The 19,206-nt window shown below is 35.2% G+C and overlaps 1 protein-coding gene across 2 annotated transcripts; it reads right to left on the minus strand.

Moving 5' to 3' along the window:
- Positions 1-2,371: 2,371 nt before the first annotated feature.
- On the minus strand, positions 2,372-18,781 carry LOC136819917 (uncharacterized). Of its 2 annotated transcripts, none has more exons than XM_067076158.1 (7): positions 18,613-18,781; positions 13,014-13,184; positions 11,365-11,403; positions 10,636-10,735; positions 7,925-8,895; positions 6,597-6,683; positions 2,372-4,743 (listed from the first exon to the last, which is right to left on the minus strand). In XM_067076158.1, exons 1-7 carry the CDS (start codon positions 18,629-18,631, stop codon positions 4,637-4,639), a joined length of 1,494 nt encoding a protein of 497 aa, XP_066932259.1. In that variant the 5' UTR covers positions 18,632-18,781; the 3' UTR covers positions 2,372-4,636. The 2 variants fall into 2 exon arrangements, with proteins under 2 accessions (XP_066932259.1, XP_066932261.1); XM_067076160.1 differs by lacking the exon at positions 18,613-18,781 and adding an exon at positions 16,466-16,484.
- Between the last annotated feature and the right edge of the window lie 425 nt (positions 18,782-19,206).

A 19,206-nucleotide genomic window follows, 5' to 3' on the forward strand; every position in this document is an offset into this window, starting at 1 on the left:
AAATCAAAGTGAGATCGGAAAATCGGATTTTTTTTTTGCCGTCTTATGGAAGAAGAAGAACCGAATTTTACCTATTTGAATGCTCAGCTTAGGCTGACCAATAAGCCGTAGATACTGGGTTTGTGTACAGATAAAAGTGAAAATCGAGTTAAAAATTCCCTTCCAAGAGCAGACTTGTTTGAATTTTACTTTTTCATAGCCACCCCGTTGAATTTCAAAACTTCACCGCGGGTTACTGAGACAGGGGGTAATTCTTATAAAGTATCAATTTTTGTTTGCTCCTTTGGGAGTTAAAGTCTGTATGTAATTTCTTTGCGGGGTAAGAAGTCTATCTCGTTGAATTTAAAGCCCGAGGAGGCTAGGGAGGAATCTTCAACCCCTCTCAAGCAAAAAAAGTTAAGCCTTAAAGATTTGCGTCGCATTTAAAATGACGGATTGAATTAGCCCTTTCTTCGTTTTTAAAAACCATACTTTCTTTCGAAATCGGGTGATCAATCTTGCGTTTGTGTGAAAACCCCGGGGGACGCGCACTTTGGTTGGGAAATAAGTGACTTAACTTAATTTGAAATCAATGCCACTTATTTCCCATCCAGAACGCGTCGTAATCATCACGACAGATTGTATCTACAATCCTTCAAGAAATATTTGAGACAAATGGGAAATTCCCCAGGAAGTTTTGAAACCATAATCGATTTGTAAGTGCTCTAAAGTAGGTTCGAAGGATAGAGCTTTAACTCTGAGTTTTAACGCTAGACTTAGGACCTTAGGATCTGAGGATCAAAAAGTTCAAAAATGGTCCAGTAAGGCTCCGAATATAGCCTGGAAGTCTGCCTACCCGTCTCAAATTGAAATATTCGATTAAATTCGCCCGAACTTTAAATCTCGAAAAACGTCAAAATAACCGGAATTCTCAATATATTTCGTGAAAAATTGTAGCGGTTCCTTTGTTTTTGAGGATTGTATTTTTTGAAATCCAGCGATAGATTTTACTTTCAATCCGGCATTTTTGTAAAAACCACTTGCGGGCGTTCTGGATGGGAAATAAGTAGCTTCATTTCCCATCCAGGAGTCTCCAGTCCAGCCCACAGATCTGTAAAGCCCGAAGGGCTAGATTTGCGGCTTTTATCGAAAAGTGAAGCCTAGGTTTGGAAGGATTTCCTACCAAAGTCACGTGACTAAAATATGCAATTTCACCGGTTTGAGAGATGTGAAATAGCGTTTGCCGGCTACTTTTTTTGATCTCGCGCTCCGAAAACAATTAAAATGCTAGATCCTATCCATCGGCACGAAATTTAAAAAGTCAAATTTTTGCTTCACTTTTTTTTGCTGGAGAAAGCTTAAAGTTGCCTATCTAGCCCTTCGGGCTTTACAGATATCTGTGCTCCAGCCCTTCGGGCTTGGAAGTCAATGCTTGTGTTAGCCTGTTCGTTCCGTAGCGTAAACGAAGGCTAGAGGAGATTCGTCCGTCGTCGTTATTTATGTATCGATATTAAACCTCAAATCAGAAACATTAGAATGAATTTTTGTAGACACTGGAAAAACAACTGACTGATTTCTGGCCAATTTCTCATGCCTTATCCACACCGCAGTACTCATTATTGTTAACTCTACTCTTAACCAATAATAATTTTTCGTAGCATTTTAATTGCATTTCTCATTTAAACACACTTACCCAACTCCCAAAAAGGACAACTTAAAGGGCCCTTGCTGGTTGCGTGGAACCTTTTTGGTTGCGTGAATGCGTGAGAATTGCAAAAACTATGCGTGATTGCGTGAGTTGGCAAAACGTGCAGGAACGCAAAAATCCACTTTTTGATTGCATGAATGCTTAATATGCACTTTTTTAACGTGAATTTCCCGATTTTCAGATGATTTGAATGAAACTCAAGAAAAATTTGCGTGAATGCTAGACTAGAGTCTACTTCTGGCTAAACTTTGCTTTCTAATAATTTTTGATGACGCTGAGTCCAGTGAAGTAGATTAGGAGCATTTGACGAGGTTGCCATTTTGAAAAAAATTGTTTAAAATCCAAATAACAAAAAGGCTACTTGAAGTTGAAAAACATAATTAACAATGAGAAAAAAAACATCAATAACACATAATCCCTTATTTTCAAATAACAACATTGCTTCATTATTTTTTTTACCTGGCAAAAACAATGAAAATCTGGCGGACTTAAGCATATTACGATATTATACTACCGGGCGACTTCATCGCGCTATCCAGTCTATAAAAAAGCTTTAAGTGGAACCCGGGCCATGTGAGTGCATAAAATTTTGAAAGAAAAACGCGTGAATTTCAGATCCTCTGGGGGAGGGTCTTTTTTGTCTGTACATCCAGAGTCAGTTACTTAATGAAAGGCAAATTAAAATTGAATCGTCAAAAATTGTCTTTGTCAATTTATCGTAAAAATAATGTTTGTGTTTTTATGTTTAGAAAATAACCATTAGAAAAAAAAACAACAACATAACAAAAAATAATAATTAACATTAAAAATTATATTGCTAAATATTCATAAATAGAATTGAAGTCTAAGTCCTAAAGTAACTTTCTGAGAAAAAAAATCGAGTCCAACGTACTTTTAATTGCTACATATACACTACCACAATACCAGTGGTGCCGGGAAGCAATATTGTAAAGTGTTTGCAATGCACTCCTCCAGAAAAAAATTTAATATGGGGGGTGCAGGATATAAAAATTTTTGGAAATTTACACCCTCCTTGGACATTGTGACTTTTAACCCCCGGACAACCATAGTTTCTACCTCCCCTACATTTAAGTCTTGGGTTTTGATGAACCATAAGCAAGGGGGGGGTGTTAAAAGTATGACTTTCCTAAGAGGGGTTGCCAGTTAAGGGGGAGTCTTCTTACCTAAGGGGGGGGGGTCTTCTTAGATAAGGGGGATCTTCCTTGAATTATGACTCTTGTACAATCGTTTCATTTATACTGATTTTCTAAGGGGGTGTGAAATGTTAGATGAATTTCCTAAGGGGGGGTTAGCACTTAAGGGGGTCCTCTCTCCTAAGGGGGAGGGGGGTCTTGACCCCTCTAGATACTATGACTACATATCTAACCACTGGACAAGCATCAGTTGACCCCCGGACATTCATAATTACCCCTAAACAGAGCAGTTTTTCACTACCCCCCGGAAAATATATTCAATACCCCATGCCATGTACAAAGGTTTTCTGGAAGAGCCCAATATATAGAGTTACTTAGACTACACAATATATTGACTAGCAATATTTAACAATATCGTTTTCCGACCGTAATGTACGAAGTAAATAACAGGAGCTCTATTACTGTAAACTAATCTCCCTATATTGTTGGAAAAATGCAAATCAAGCTGTTGCCGGAACTCAACAATATATCATCAATATAATTGCCTGACAATATAATATTGTGTAGTGTATGTAACCCTTATCAGTTCGGAAAATTGCATAGATCCGCAACGTTGCGAAATTTCGCATCTTTTGCGTTGTCATATTCCGCAGCGCTGCGAAATTCCGCAGCTTTACCGATGCATAATCTCGCAGCCCTGGCCTATGAACCAAAAGCAGCATCGCAGGGCTTGGACCGAGGTCACAAAATAATGTGCATTTTGAAGAACTACTCAAAAGGAAACTTTTCACCCTAGCATTTTAATTTCCTACCTAGCGATTTTTCATTATCATTCTTGGAAGAAACGCTACTTTGCTAAAATATGCCAGATTTTGCCTAATTTTGCTTCTATTTGCGAAAATTGGTCGTCATAGTTGGTGTTCATAATCGCACACTTCCATTGGGAACGTTGCGAAAAAAAGAAGCGCGTGCTGAGTGAAGCGTTGCGAAAAAACGTTTCGGAATGTTGCAACGTTGCGAATCTATACAATTTCTCGAACTGTTATTGAAAAGGTGTCCACAATATATTGTCAGATCGATTTGCAATATCCAACCACTATAGGAACTCTTATATAATATTATTGTAAGCCTTTATAGAATTGAAATTTTTTCATCTTTTGATGACTCAGTTGCTTTTTTACTGAATTCCGAAAATGTTTTTGACAATCCTCAATACGAAGGGTAATTATTTTTTATGGAATAGCTCCTAAAATCTCCCCTTTGCAAATTGACCAGTAGAAAGACCCCTTGATATCAAACCCCACAAAAAGAGCTACTTTTTAATAAGAGTGATATCGTTTGCTTACTCATCAATTTTAATTCACAAGCTTTTTTCACATTGGATTGACACGGATGTGGAGCAAGATTGGAAAGAATTTCCTCAGAAAGAGGAAAAGAAAAACATTTTTTGCTTATATCAGCATAGTATAACAATAGCAAGACACTGTCCTGATATGAGATATGTGTCTGATATGAATCGGAAACACTCATGTAAAAATAAAACCTTTAAGGCAAATCAGATACAGTGACCAGATACTGTGATCAAGGGATACAGTTCTGCTAACCAATAAACAATAAAATAACAAGATAGTTTCATCGCAAGCAAACCCACAGTGTCCACTCCAGCTCCAATGTAATAGGCTTTTGGGAAATTTATATTTATTCATGATATTCATGACATAAATGTTTTATAATAGCCCGGTCGTTTGTTTGGCATTAGCCAATCAAATTTCAATATAACTACAATTTCAACCAATCACCGATACATTTTACTAGATTCCAGTGCTCCAGGATATTTGTCCATTAAATAAACAACTAATTTGTCGATATACTCTCGTAACTCTTGGTTGTCATGTCGAAGACCTGAAAAAGTAAAAATAATTAGAAAATTGTATATTTACAAGATCTTTTTACGCCCGTCCTTATAACGTCAAAGCTCAATCTTTTCCATTTTTATCCCAACCCGAATTTATATTTCCGATCCCTTACGCATACCTATCATATTTATAAGACAGAATCAAATAGCATTTTCCTAAGAAATCGAATGTTCTAGAGCCCACAAGGTCTTAACATTTTTTTAACTTATTAATATTTTAGCCATCGATGTCTCATATATTCCTATATAGGGGGGGGTTCAGGGGTCTTAAATACCGTCATACCGACAAAATTTTGGGTCAAATACCGTAATACCGTCGGTGAAGGAAGCCTAATACCGATACCGATATTATATTCAAGTTTTTTCGAAAATAATGAATTTTCAGTTATCAAATCTATTGTGTAGTAGCAAATTAGAAAGTGTACAAACAAGTCTTGTACTTTATGAGGCCCCCCACTTTGGTTAAACGATTGTGACCTTATTGGGGTAAATTTAACCTTTTTATGGTCTCTTTTAAACAGATTGACCTTTTCTTATACCAAACTTTTTCGCCAATATATAAAGTTTTTTGCTAGTTTTGTGACCTTATTCTCGATATCGTCGACTTTTTAAGGCCTCTTTTACAGCTATTTGAGCTTTCATAAAGCAATATTTTAGATCTGCCGCGCCAAAGTTACTTGCTTGTTACGGGAGTCAAATGCAAAATTAAGCCTTTCCCACAATAGTTTCTTCCTCGCAGAGTAAGATGTCTTTTATATTGAGAATTAATTTAAAATCGAGGTTTGGGCCAATCATGGTCTGAGAAGCCGTAGACTTCAACACAGGCTCATAGAGGTGGTGCTGTGGTGCAACTAGAGGACGCGAATCCTAAAGTTTAACCCCCCCCCCCTAACGGAGGAAAGAAAATAAATGTAAAATAAGAACGGGAGCGGAGCGAGCGCGAAAATTTTCGACAATTTTCGCTCTCTTCTGTTATTGAAAAACGGCCTTAATACGCTATTGTTAGCCAAGTATGCCTTGTTTGATCACAATTTTTGATTTTATTAAACACTGACAAAAATGGTACGGCGAGCGACGTACCTGCCGTCGGGTGCGGCGTTCCAAGAGTTTCGCCCGGAAAAAATTTAAAATTTAGAATGCCTAGATTGCCTGAAAACGTGCATCATGATGTGAATTATTTTTTAATCGTTCGATGCTGCACAAGATATTTTTAGAGCTACCTACTTTTACTAATTATTGAAGGAGTAAATACCGCTTCTACTGTCTCTAAGTTACTGCAGTATCAGTGTATTGTATTGTAGTAGCAATATAAGTGAATACGGAGAGACGACCATATCATTTAGTGCTGACGGAGAAAATTTTGTCTAGACTCATTCGTTGGATGCAGTATTTGCATCACAAAAGTTGTCATTAAAAAAATGCGCCCGCATAAAAATAACGAAAATATTTGTTTAGATATCGTAAAGTTTTGCTTATTTTGAATAACCTCACCATGACAATAAGTCAATAGGACATCCAAGATTGTGCGAGCGTGGTTAAAATAGCGGAATAGACTTATCTTTTTTGAAAATTTTTCTGTATGAAACTCATGAAGAAACTAAAAGGTAAATAGTTTTATACCGAAATACCGTTTTTTATTGATAAAAATATCGAAATACCGACAAAAAAACAGGTAATTTACCGATACCGTTAGAAAATGAAATACCGTAATCCTGTCGTTTTTTTCTCGTAATACCGATTTACCGGGGGTAAAAAGGCCCAATACCGTCATACCGTAAAAGTGAAAACCCCCCTATATAGTTTGTTCTTATAAAAAACATGTATCAAATAAACTGTATACCTTCAACTTCGTTCTTTAAATTCTCAATAAGTTCATCTTTGTCTCGACTTTCGTCACTTGCAGATGCTCCTGAGGATCGACCAGAGTCTGAAGAAGTAAAAACATGGTCACATGTTTGAATTTGAGTCCTTTTCTTTAAAAAATGTCACATCAACAATTAGTCTGAATCGCAGACCTCTATAGAATGATATACTTCCTATATAGAGGATGAGCAGAAGCCTATTCAACAATAGACTTCAGAAAGTTTGAAGGGTCTAAATATCTCAAGGTTTGTTACAATACACCCCCGTGTCATAGACTCGGGGGGAAAATTGGCCAAAAATCGCCCCCGTCGGAAAAAATACCCTAAAAATTTCCCTATTATTTTATTCCCATTTGAAATTGGGCCGTCAAAATAGCACTCCAAAACCATTACATTTTTGAGCTGGAAACAATTTTCTATCCCCATTGCGATTTTGAACATTTTCATCCCCACTGAGAGAAAAAAGTTCCATCGGGGCTGCGAGACAGGGGTTTTGTAATGGATTTTTAGGTATACAGCAAGATATTGCATATATGTGAATTCATATCCTAACTCATCCCAACCAAATTTTAACGTTCTATTAACTATTGTATTAAAACAATACAATATTATTGAGGGTAAAAACATTATTTACCCAAGATTTTACTCTCAGAAATAAAAAATGATGATGATAACAATTTTAACGGCATGTTATCACAAGATATTGTTCAAAAATCTTTAGAGCCATTCCTTTGAAAATCTACCCCACCCGTATTTCTTTATTTCTTACCCATCTAATTAGAAACCCTTCCCACTAAGACCATGTTCACACGTTACTGATCCGTTTCGCTCCGGTATAATTTTTGTTACGGATTGAGCGTGTTGATATTGGTTTCGGAACGTTTCGGAGCAAGAAAACGGAGCAGTTCCGTTCCAATGAAAAAAGTGGAACGAAACCGTTTCGATCCGTTTAGCTTTGTAACGTCTTCTTTTTTGACGTTTCGAATTTTGACGTTCACACTTGTTTCGGAACCGTTTCGTTTCGGAACGGAACCGTAACGTCTGAGCATGGTCTAACCCTCCCTTTGGGTGCTTTTTGGGGAAAAGCTCTACCGTACTTATCATTAATAGTCCACTCAACAATCAAAAGCTTTCTACGCCATTGATTGGTTGATTTGGTTCAATTACATCATAATTCTGAGATTTCAATCAATCAATCGGATTGACATGATTGCTGAGAGGACTTTTAGATTGTTAACGGTAACTACGGTACTGTATTGAAATTAAAAAGATAAAAGCAATACATGGGGCTGAGAGAAATACCTACCTGTATTATTATTTGTTTCGTTTTGTTTCTCCATTTTCTGTTCAAGAAATTCAAACATCACTTTGGAAGATGACATACCCCCTGATCGCGTGGACAACGTAATGGGACCTGTACCCAGTGATTCAGTAGTGGTGCACATAATTTTACTTGAAGAGTAATATTCGATAGAAGATAAACAATTACATCCAGCCACCATAAGGCGTGTTATATCATCTTTCGAATTACCGAGATATTTGCCGGTGATTTGTATTAATGTCCCACCGTCAGCTGGTCCTGAAGTTGGAACAATACTTAAAACTTTCGGTGGGTAACATTGTTCTTTGATTGTCGGTAAACTATTATTAGTTGCCGACGGATTCGGTGATGCAACGACTTCATTGAAGGAGTTCCGACGAATAGTGAGACTTGTCGGCGACGTACTTTCGGGCGACGGCGATTTCGGACTCGAAGGTGTGCTTAAAGCGAGCGTGCTTACCGATTTACGAATATTAGTATAAGCAGCTGGAGCTAATAACGAGTCTTTTTTACTAAAAGATTTCTTAGAAAAATTAGGCGACGTTTTTCCGTTACTTCTCGATGTTAAATCCTCGACTGAAACCGATCCTTTAATGGAAGTCATTCCAAGTGAATTGGATTCACGTCTATCATTGTGAGGAGAAAGTTTCTTACGATTAGCTTCAGGGCTACGTCCAGCTAACCGGTTTAAGTTTTTACGGAAAAATTTCCCTGTTTTTCCCGATTGTGCATTCGGGGAATTGTCCTCGTCTCCTTCCTCGTAATAATCTTCAATCCAACAATCCAAACAAATTTCCCCATGGGGATTTTGATTTTTTTTGTGTGGTCCCAATTGGACCCACTTCAGGAAATGTTCATCTGACGGGATTTCTGATAAGGGAATTATGATTTGTCCCAGTGGATCTTCTTTGTCTTTGACATTGATTTTTAACGGCGATTTTGTGTCGGTGAGTGTGCTGAAAATTAAAGATATCATTTTAAGAGGAATGCCAACTAGTTAAATACTAAACATGTAAGAAGAACTTGGTTATCAAAAGTACTATTTCAGGCACGGCGCAACGAGTACGGCAGGTACGGCGGCCGCCGCCGTACCAGAATTTCACAAAAACTCGAAATTTTCCTCTTTGTCAGTAGATCGCTATAAAAATTGTTTAAATTTTTTCATTTGCCGTACCAGATATAAAAGCTTCCGTCGTGTCTGTATTTTAAATTTTTAAATCTAAGTTTAGAAGAGCAAATCAAGTCTATCAGACCTATCTGTTTTTTTATTCAGATTGTTATCACCTTGCTTCTATAATGGCGGAAGCTACGCAATTTAACAAAACATGAAAAACTTCTATCAGACCACTGACCTTTATATACCCTGGACCAAGGTCCTCAATTCTGGCCAGGCAAAATATTTGATCGGCTTTTTTTTGAAAGTGGTACCCTAATGGTAGCACTACTCGATAACGGTGTAAAGAAATCGAGAGCACTAGACCTCCTTTCCTTGAATACTACCGAGTTTATGTATCGGAGGATATCGAGGGCGACGGTAAGTGAAATCGATACAAAACAAAGTCGATAGTTGATGTACGGCTCTATGTCGCCTTTGCTCACCTAAATAGACGACGGTATCTTGGTGTTTTTACCGTCGTCGAGCAAAGTGGACGGCGATTTCAGCCCCATGTCAGCTTTGCTTTATACCGTTCCCCTCGATTTATCTCGAATACATAAACTCGCTACTACTTATGATGGTGATGTAGCGCCATTAAACATATTTTTAACATTGCAATGTCTTCTTTTCAGGTACCACTTTAAAAAAAACCTCCAATCCAAGATGGCGGAAATAGCTTTGTCCTGGGATATATAAAGTATATGTCCATGGAGGTATAAAGTATGTATCCATGGAGGTATAAAGAAACGCGCAGGAGAAGTATGCTATTGTAACCAAGCTCGCCCTACGATTAAAAAAGTTACGACGTATGCATGATGATGATCTCATGTATCGTGCATTTTTTAATGAGCTCTTTTATCCATAGGTGAAATCTTATTGGCTCATTTAAGCTTTAGAAATTAAATGAGACGAGATTCATTGTTTCTGACATCAGTGTAAGAAAATATTTGGACTAAAAAAAGGCCTGTAAATTTGGCAATCCTTCATCAAATGATAAGATTTTTCGATCAATGTTTTCCATAAAGGGACATAACAGTACTTGCGAAATTTGTAAACAAAGTGTATGCAGCGGATACAAAATCAAAACAAATGTCACGTGTCAAAATAAAAAATCAAACCAAATATGGCTAATTTTGATTGTTCAATTGTTTTACAAGTTTATTTTGGACACGTGATTTTAATTGTTCTCTTTAATGACACGTGGTTCACGCAATGTTTACATTTTACTACTTTAATGTCCCTTTAAGGTTAACTCTATTGCTTGATACTTTCCAAAATTCTCCAGCGACTTTATGTCTACAAATCAAGTCTGAAATCGTGTGTGCTTATAAAGAACTTTTCATTTTCTGGCTTGAGAAAATATCTTTTCAAAACAAAATTGAACGGATAACGAAATGGAACATAAACTTGTTTTGTGGACGAAGTTTCATCTAATTTTCGTAAAAGACTTTAACGACCAATTACCGACACCATTCAACTCCTGTTTTTCTTTATACCTCCATGGTGTATCAGACGTAACTAAGAATTGAAAATAACTTACAAAGTTGATTCTTCATTCCACTTTGCGTTTCTATCTCTGATTTGTGAAGTACAACATTTCTCTTTACCAAAACCAAAGACCACCCAAGCTAGCGGATCTCCTAAGAACGTAGAAAATGTTGAATCTGACTGACCAAAAATGGGCTTTTCCAGAATAGAATTTTACCCCTACTGTTGAGGATATTGATTTTTCGAAGTATCGAACCCCTTGGATATCCTACTTTATAAAGATGCTTACCCCTGGATATCGTTTTTTTTACTTGAAAAGACACTTTACCCCTTGGATATCCGCTCCCTTGTAGATATTTAACCCCCTTTTGAACAAATAAATCTTTAACACCCTGGATATCCGATATCCGTCAACAGGGGGGGGGGGCACGAGCTATTTCCGGAAAAGCCCAATAGAAAACCTTCAAGAGATTATCCGAGGCTATTTAGTCCTTTCCAAGCAAGGGTCTTATCTTTATTGTTAAATTGATAGGTCTGGTGTAACAATACCTCAGGGTACGAGGAAGATTTAGCTGCCTGTGTTATTGCCTCCAATTGAATACATTAAATTGAAAACATCAGGACATTCTTTCTCCAAATTGTTACCAAAAATTAAACTCAATCACATTCAATCAGTAAACTTTGAATGTCAATGATGAAACAGTTTCATGGGGATCTGAAATTAAAATGTCCAAGACCCATTTGAGCCTCGTCATGAGATGACAAACGAAATATATCTTACCGTCGCCTTTCTTTGGTCGTAAATTTCTTGACGAATAAACTGAAAAATTAAATTAAAAGAAATTTCAGTTTTAAGATTTATTAACATTCTGCTACAATCTAATAACACCAAGTCCCTAATTCTCATTAAACAGGAACTTGCAAAAAGAGTTTTAAGCTCGCAATTCAGCCAATACTTAAAGCATGGTCTCAAAATATGTGATAAAACTTCCAAAATAAAACATTACCAAGATACAGGTAGAAGTTTTTTTTCGCGTTGGTGCAATGCAACATGCTACATCCCACCAACACAAGAAAAAAGTGCGTGTCCTATGGTTTCTTTTTTTGTTTCATTAGACAAAAAGTGAGGGAAATACCGAAAAGACATGCTGATTTTGATTATTCGAATCAATTTTGCTCCATTATCCCAGGGAAAAAAGTGAGATTTCACATTTATTGGTAGAAAGAAAAATGGGGTGCACGAGAAAGCGTTTCAGGTTGGTGGGATGGAGCATGTTGCATTGCACAAAAGCAAAAAAAACTTCTCGTGTCCCCAAACCTTTAAGCAGAATTTGGGACTGTAAAAAGGAAGAAAATCCATCATCAAGAAAATATCACTTAGGCTTCTGCTCATCCTCTAGCGAAAAAAGTTTTTTATATAAAAAGTACATATATAGAGGTCTGCGACCAGTATCATTACTACACAATATCACACGGGTTATCAGTTTTTGATGAAAATTGAGATTGAAATCATGAGATCATTTTTTACGATTCAATTATTGCGTTGATGGCAAGAAGGGAACTAGATTACACCAGAGCTCTAACTTTTGATAGAATTTGAATTGAAATGATCACTTTATATTTTTTTGGTGGATTAAAAAATTTCACCAAGGATATAACATTTTGACAATTAATCAGTATCTCAAGCACACCAGAGGTTTTCAAGAAAATTTAATGAAAATTGAAATTAAAAGTGACATGTTTGTCATTTAAATGTAGAAACAAAAGGAAATCTGTGGAATCGATTTTAATCATTTTTGATAAGGTTTTAATTATATCATGGATGGAAATGATAATGACCTTTCTCTCTTGCAATCTATGCTGATATGTTCAAAAAAACTTCTAGCTCACTAAGTTTTATGATGATAGATTTTCAACCATAGAAAGGCTCCTCAGTGAGTATGAAATTACCATAAAAGGAAGAAATTTAGGCGAATTTGGCGGTAAGTTCACGCAAAAATTTAATTTTTCAGCCAACCAAAAAATTTAATTTCCGTCAATTTTTTAAGGCCTTTTTCCAGCTTTTCCTCATTGAATAAAGTATTTTTCAAAAAATATCATGGGCCATCATGCAATCGGCGAATTCATTTTATCCAGCTAGTAAACTAGTAGTTGAGGTATAAAGTTGTAAATGAAAATTTATAGAAGACCATCAAATGATAAATTTAAAATGAAGTCGAAGTTCCGAAAACTAATAAAATCTGCCCTACCCCGAATCTGAGATTCACTTTAGGCCAGAAATGGCTTAAACTGAGGGGTATAATATAAACAGGTAGCCAAATTAAAACCGAAACTCAAAGTTATATACACAAATAAGAACAGTTAAATTCGATAAACTTTCTGCTAGTTTTTATCAAAAAGAGGATTTCATAAAATATTTGATTTCTTTACCTGTTACTTTCACTGTCTTCGGTTTTTTACCAAAATATTCATTCTGGACCATAATGCTTTGCTCGTAAATATAAGAAGATGTTTTTCTTAGTTCTGCACCGTCGTATTCTGTGGAAAGAGTGTTGGAGTTTTTCCTTTTCTCTCGTTTATGATCTAATGAAAATCTTCGTTCTAAAATATAAGGAAAGGGCGGTTAAAAAAGTTAATTTTTCTGTAAAAGATACTAAAGGAGATCTACATATGGGTAAATCAGCAAGGGTGGGGACTTACCCAGTCAGTTAGGCTGGGGTCTAGCCCAATCAGTGAGGTAGATGTATAACCCAGTCAATAAAACAACGAAACAGCCCAAACAAGTGAGGTGTGCAACCCACTCAGACAGAGAGGCAGAGATCAACTCATTCAGCGAGGGAGGAGTATAACCCAGGGTTTGAATCATAGTTATTGAGGCATGGGTACAACTTAGTGAGAGATACTGTTTTACAAGAAAAAAAGCATCACCTCAAATCTACACAGAAGCTGCTTTTTCCTAATTCATCAAATCATCTAGATCACGAAGTTTCTGATAAAACTGATCTTATTAGAAATGCTTTTTAGTTAACGATATGGGTTCTACATAATTTAAACACAGCAAAAACACGTTTTTGTTATCTTAACTGTCTCTCAGTGCCGTAGGAAGCATTTTCATATTGAGGGGGCTGAAGTTTAGTGACACCGCGAGGGCAAACCATGGTTGGGCCCGAGGGGGGAGATTTTGAAAACTTGAGCTCTAGATTGCTTGAAAATGCACTCAATTGTGACAATTATGACAAATTAAAAAAGAAAAACTTTGCATTTTGCAAAATAACCATTTTTGAAAAAATTATTGGGGGGGCATAGCCCCCCTTGCCCCCCAGTTGCTACAGCACTTGATCAAAACTTCAAGGAAAAGATAGTAGAAAAACAAAATGTAGAATTCTTGCACAATATCAACCTAATTAATCATTACAGAAAGAACCATACAATACTACAGTAGCATTAGTAGCCAAAGCACGCTTAAATCTCACCACTGCTTGCTCTACTCTACAAACTTTCCCCAGTAAACAATCTTTTAAGAAGTTTTGAGTTATTTTACATGAGTTGATTTGCAGAGGAACAGTCAAAAAGTATATTTTCCACTTAAAATTTAAAAAAGCTTTTTTCTTTTTGTTAATAAGTCCAAACACAAAATAATATTGACAAAAATCCATTTGTAAATTGATAACTTGACTAGCCTTGATCTTGATTCTTAAAAAGGAACAACTAATGCGAAATCAACTAAACCATTTAATCCTAAAATTGAGACTGACCGAGACTAACCGAGTACACTATTGCAAACTCAAAAAGCTTAAGCTTAAACTTGCTCCTGCTAAGTTTCTAAAATTAGATTAAAATTTACAGTAACTATGTACACTCTTTTTTTTTTATAAGAACTAGTGAAAAGGACTCGGCTGTTCTTATTCAGTTCTTATTTTTAGAGCAAAACTGAGGATTTTAAGTTTAAGATTTATATACTAATATTCGTTTGACCCATAATTTGCTTAAGATTCAGATGTTCCAGGCTAAGTAACGTTCTTAAATTGTTCTTATATTTTTTGGTATTTTCCGATCCTCATTGTTCTTATAAAAACAGAGTGTAAAGCATCTTCAAGCGCTATGTGATAAATAATACGAAATGCAAATAATTTTTTTTTTCGATTTTCGAAGGGTTGTTGACTTAATCAAATGCAAATACTTAGAATCACTACGTACACGTTTTTTTAATAAGAACAAACTTTAAAAGAACATAAGGCTTTGCTGGCCAACATGTTAAGAACAGGTTAAGAACATTTTAAGGCTTTGTGGACTCAAAAACACCCTATTTCTTAGGAAAATAGTCAAAAATATTTACAAAATTGTCAAAATAAGAACATGTTAAGAACATTTTTAGGTTTAAAACTCAAAAAGTTAAAACATCCGAAGGCTTAAATTTTTTTAGGATGTTCTTATAAAAAAAACGTGTACCTAACGAAAGGACGTAAAAATAAAAAAGATACAGTTGTCTCTACTTCGAACGGGGAATCTCATTTGTTCGAATTAAAGAGAGATTCGAAGTATAGAAAGTATTTTAAGGTTTCTCTTTGACGGAGACTTAAAACAAGTTCGAATTATAGAAAGATTCGAATAAGCGAGAGTTTCCGTTACTGTATAAGAACATCACCGAACATAAAATCACTAAATTAGATCAAACTATAGGTAAATTGTAAAAGTAAAACAAGAGAGGTCTTAATTCAAACTTTCAAAGTCCTAAAAAATCAGAGCAAACGAGTCTCGGAACGCCAACCAAGCCAAATAAAGACTGCCAATATAATATTTTTTCATTTGCCTTTTAAAATTTCCTGTCAAATCACAATCATACTTAAACTTTCAAAGTCCTAAATAATCAGAGCAAACGAGTCTCGGAACGCCAACCAAGCCAAATAAAGACTTCCAATATAATATTTTTTCATTTGCCTTTTAAAATTTCCTGTCAAATCACAATCATACTTAAACTTCCAAAGTCCTAAATAATCAGAGCAAACGAGTCTCGGAATGCCAACCAAGCTAAAGTGAAGACATAATATTTTTTCATTCGCCTTTCAAAATTTCCTGTCAAAGCACAATTCATACTTAACCATCTATCTATGAACATCTCTCAAAATGTTTTTGTCAGAAATAATTTTTATCAGTTGTGTTGAAGAGAGAGAGGAAGGGAGGAAATCAGTCGAGTAGGAAATTAGTTTTGAATTACATCAACGGAAATACAAGATGACGGCCAAATTATCGAAGAAATTAGAATCGTTATAAAATAAGAAACAAAAGTAGGCCAAATTCCTTATTAACCTTCACCTAAAATAAAACTAACCGGTTAAAAATATTATGTACTCTTAGGTTCCAAATAAACGGAGTGGGGTTGGAATAAATGGAAGAGTGGAAAATTTTCGAAATTTTTGATAAATGGAACGGGGGTTGGAATTTGTACTTCCGAAAACCCAAAAACAAGGTTAATATAGACTGAAATCAGGCTATTTATAGAGCAAAAGTAAGGGACTTTCTCTTTGAAAGCTGGAAATATTCTTAAGAATTTATAAACAGGAGGGTCCCAATAAAGTCAGATGGGGTCGAAAATTTAAACCTAAAAGTTAAAGTGCTGTGGAAGATTTAGATACAAAGCTAATAAATTAAATCTAAAACCTTGCTACGAACCAAACAATAACAAGTCTATGACTTCTAAAACTCGTTTTAAAATCATTTCCGAATAAACAATAAATACTACATCTTAAACTCCACTTTTTATGTCAAACCCCCTCTGATATACCAAATGATAAATGATGACCAGGTTTAAAGGGTCACGATTATAGTGTGCACACAGGGGTGTAAAATAAAATCCAACTCTGTTAAAAACTCTAAAACCTTACGAATCAAGTCGAAAATTCCTCACATCCTCCATCAAAGTGACTTTAAAGTTACAAGGTAGTAAATTTTCACTCAAATTACGAACTTTCTAGGGTCATGGGTACAGCGTGCACACAGGGGTGTAATACCAACTCCAAATTCAAGTTCAAATTTCTCATATCTTCCATCAAAGTATTTTTATCAAATTTTCACTTAAAATAAAAATCAAAACCTTTACATATATATACCAGTAACCAAGAAACAACAACATATCATACAAATTTTTTTCTTTCACAAGTAAAACTCAATGTTTTTGTTTCTCTACTGTTATACGTTAACAGATTTACGTGAATGCAATAATCAAAACAGTTTTTTAATCACATCAAATACCTTTCGTATGAGTCGCAATAAGAAAGGAACTTTTAAAAAGGGAAACTTGAATGACAAAATACTAATTACGTAATCATTTTGTATCATGATAACCGAGATTTCTTTATACAATCTTTTTTATAAGCAACTCCAATTTTCGAGTAACCCTCGGGTTGCTTAAGCATTCTAGCTAATTTTCTGAAAAGATTTGCTTTGACCACCCATAATATTATACCATATTTATGCTTATTAGGTCAAGGGCTATCGTTTACCATGGATATATTATCTAAGAGGTTTTTACTTTACGAGATAAAATCGGATAATTTGAGCCCTGGAGCCTTAGCAACCTAGTTGCTTATAAATAAAAAAATGTTTACATTATGACATATTATGACATAAAAAAAGATTTTGTGGCTCGTGACAATTACCGAGGTTAAGTATCGTTAAATAGCTTGCCAATCGATACAGGGGATGGTGGCATTGCCGTCTACGCGCATGGCGATAGACTCGCAGGAAACACCACTCTATCGTACGACACAACCTTCGTGATTTTCAAAATTTAAAAATTTAAAAAAATCATTAACTTAAGTCTTTCTCAATATAATCTGCAACGAAGGAAAAAATGGCCATCTAATGATAGAATTCGAATTAATTTATAACAATATTTCTCGCCAGTGCAGATTACAGCGTGCCCCAAAAAAGTGGACAAATTTCTATCAATAGATACTCAATTCCCAAGATGATTGAATAGGTTTTTGAGATTGAAATATCAAGTTTACAGTTCATAAATTTTGGCATACTTATTTTTGGGACACACGGTTTACATGTGCAGTGGGTTTTATAAGATTTGTAGCCTCTATCTCCATAGGAAAGCGAGTTCAGTCTAGTTTTCCAATTCAGTCTAGAGGACCAACCCAGTGTGGTGTCGAAATAAAGTTTTTGTAAATCGAGGGTGTTTCCAATCAATGTTATCTTTTGCCAATTCACTTCCAAAAAAGACCGCTACTGGTCTCCGGCGGAAAAGGAAAGTGTTTACTGTTCACTCTATGCCATGATTTATAAGAATACACTTTATGAGAATGTCCATGATGAAAATGGCCAAAAAATTAAGAATAATGCTAAGAATATCACCATCATGGAATTTTGCTACTCATGGCTAAGAATGCCATTTTTATATTTATAGCATGTTCAATTATAAATAGTTAATTACCCCCAAGTAAGGCTCACTTCTTTCACAAAAATGCCATTTATGCTTGAGACGTATGTACTAAATGTTAAATCTAGTCCTAACCTAAGAATGCTGTAAGAATATTTTAGGATGATTTATCCAAAAAAGTTAAGAATATCCATGATGAAATGTATTTATACCATTCTTATAAAAAAAGCGTGGTTCCAATGTTTCTTTTAGTTCTGTAGATTTTAAACATTTCAACTATTCTTCTAAATGGTCTACTGTGTTACATGACAATCAAGTCTCATTCAAAATGGCTAAAATTCTCACCATGCCTCTGAGACAGGGATGTAAATACTGAAACTGTCAAAATAACCCTATAAAATCCTTTTTAACTGTCATGACTAAAAAAAACACCAGAATATAACCAAGTTCTTCTCTACACTTTCTCACAACAAACACATTCCTGTCATTACAGAAGTTAAGCTAAGGCGATTATCACAACACACAAATATAGATAAAAACTCATTACACTATAACATATTATGCCATCATAATTAGACTTGACAATAGCATGTAAACAAACATAATAGTAGCATTTCGTACGTAATCATTTTAAAAGAAAATTACCTTTTAAATGTTGCAGCATTTTTTCGATTTGAACTAACTCTCTGCCTATGTGTTTTTGATTAGGTTTGAAAAACACTCGACCTTTCGACTTTTTCTCATACACTTGCTCAAACTTGCACTTTTCTCATATATTGAAACAGAATAAACAGTAATGTAAGATATTATATATTATATCCTTGGCGAAGGGTTTTTCTTTTCTTGTGAATATTTAAATAGTTGAAACAGGAATAGTTCAATCAAAAGCCAACAGTTTTTCTTTTTGTAATCTAACATCAATAATTGAACATCAATGAAAAATGTTTTTATAAGCATAAATTAGCAATATACTTTAAACATAGAACATCATGATGTCTACAGCCTGCCAAAGAAAAAGGTGAAACTTTTGGCCTAAAAATTGAACAATATTGTCTTAACCAGACCCCTCAACACTTCAAGACAAAGTGACTGTATGAAAGATTATTCAAAGCGAAAAGGACAATATTCTTCATTTTTGGACGATATCACTTCAGACTTAATTTCTTATAAAAGAGTTAACACAAATGAGCTCTCCTCCTTTCGAAACGTCTAAACAAAATCACCAAGGAAGGAGTGTGC

Source organism: Clytia hemisphaerica, unplaced genomic scaffold, assembly GCF_902728285.1.
Source record: "Clytia hemisphaerica strain Z4C2 unplaced genomic scaffold, Clytia hemisphaerica genome assembly, whole genome shotgun sequence".
Taxonomy (NCBI): Eukaryota; Metazoa; Cnidaria; class Hydrozoa; order Leptothecata; family Clytiidae; genus Clytia; species Clytia hemisphaerica.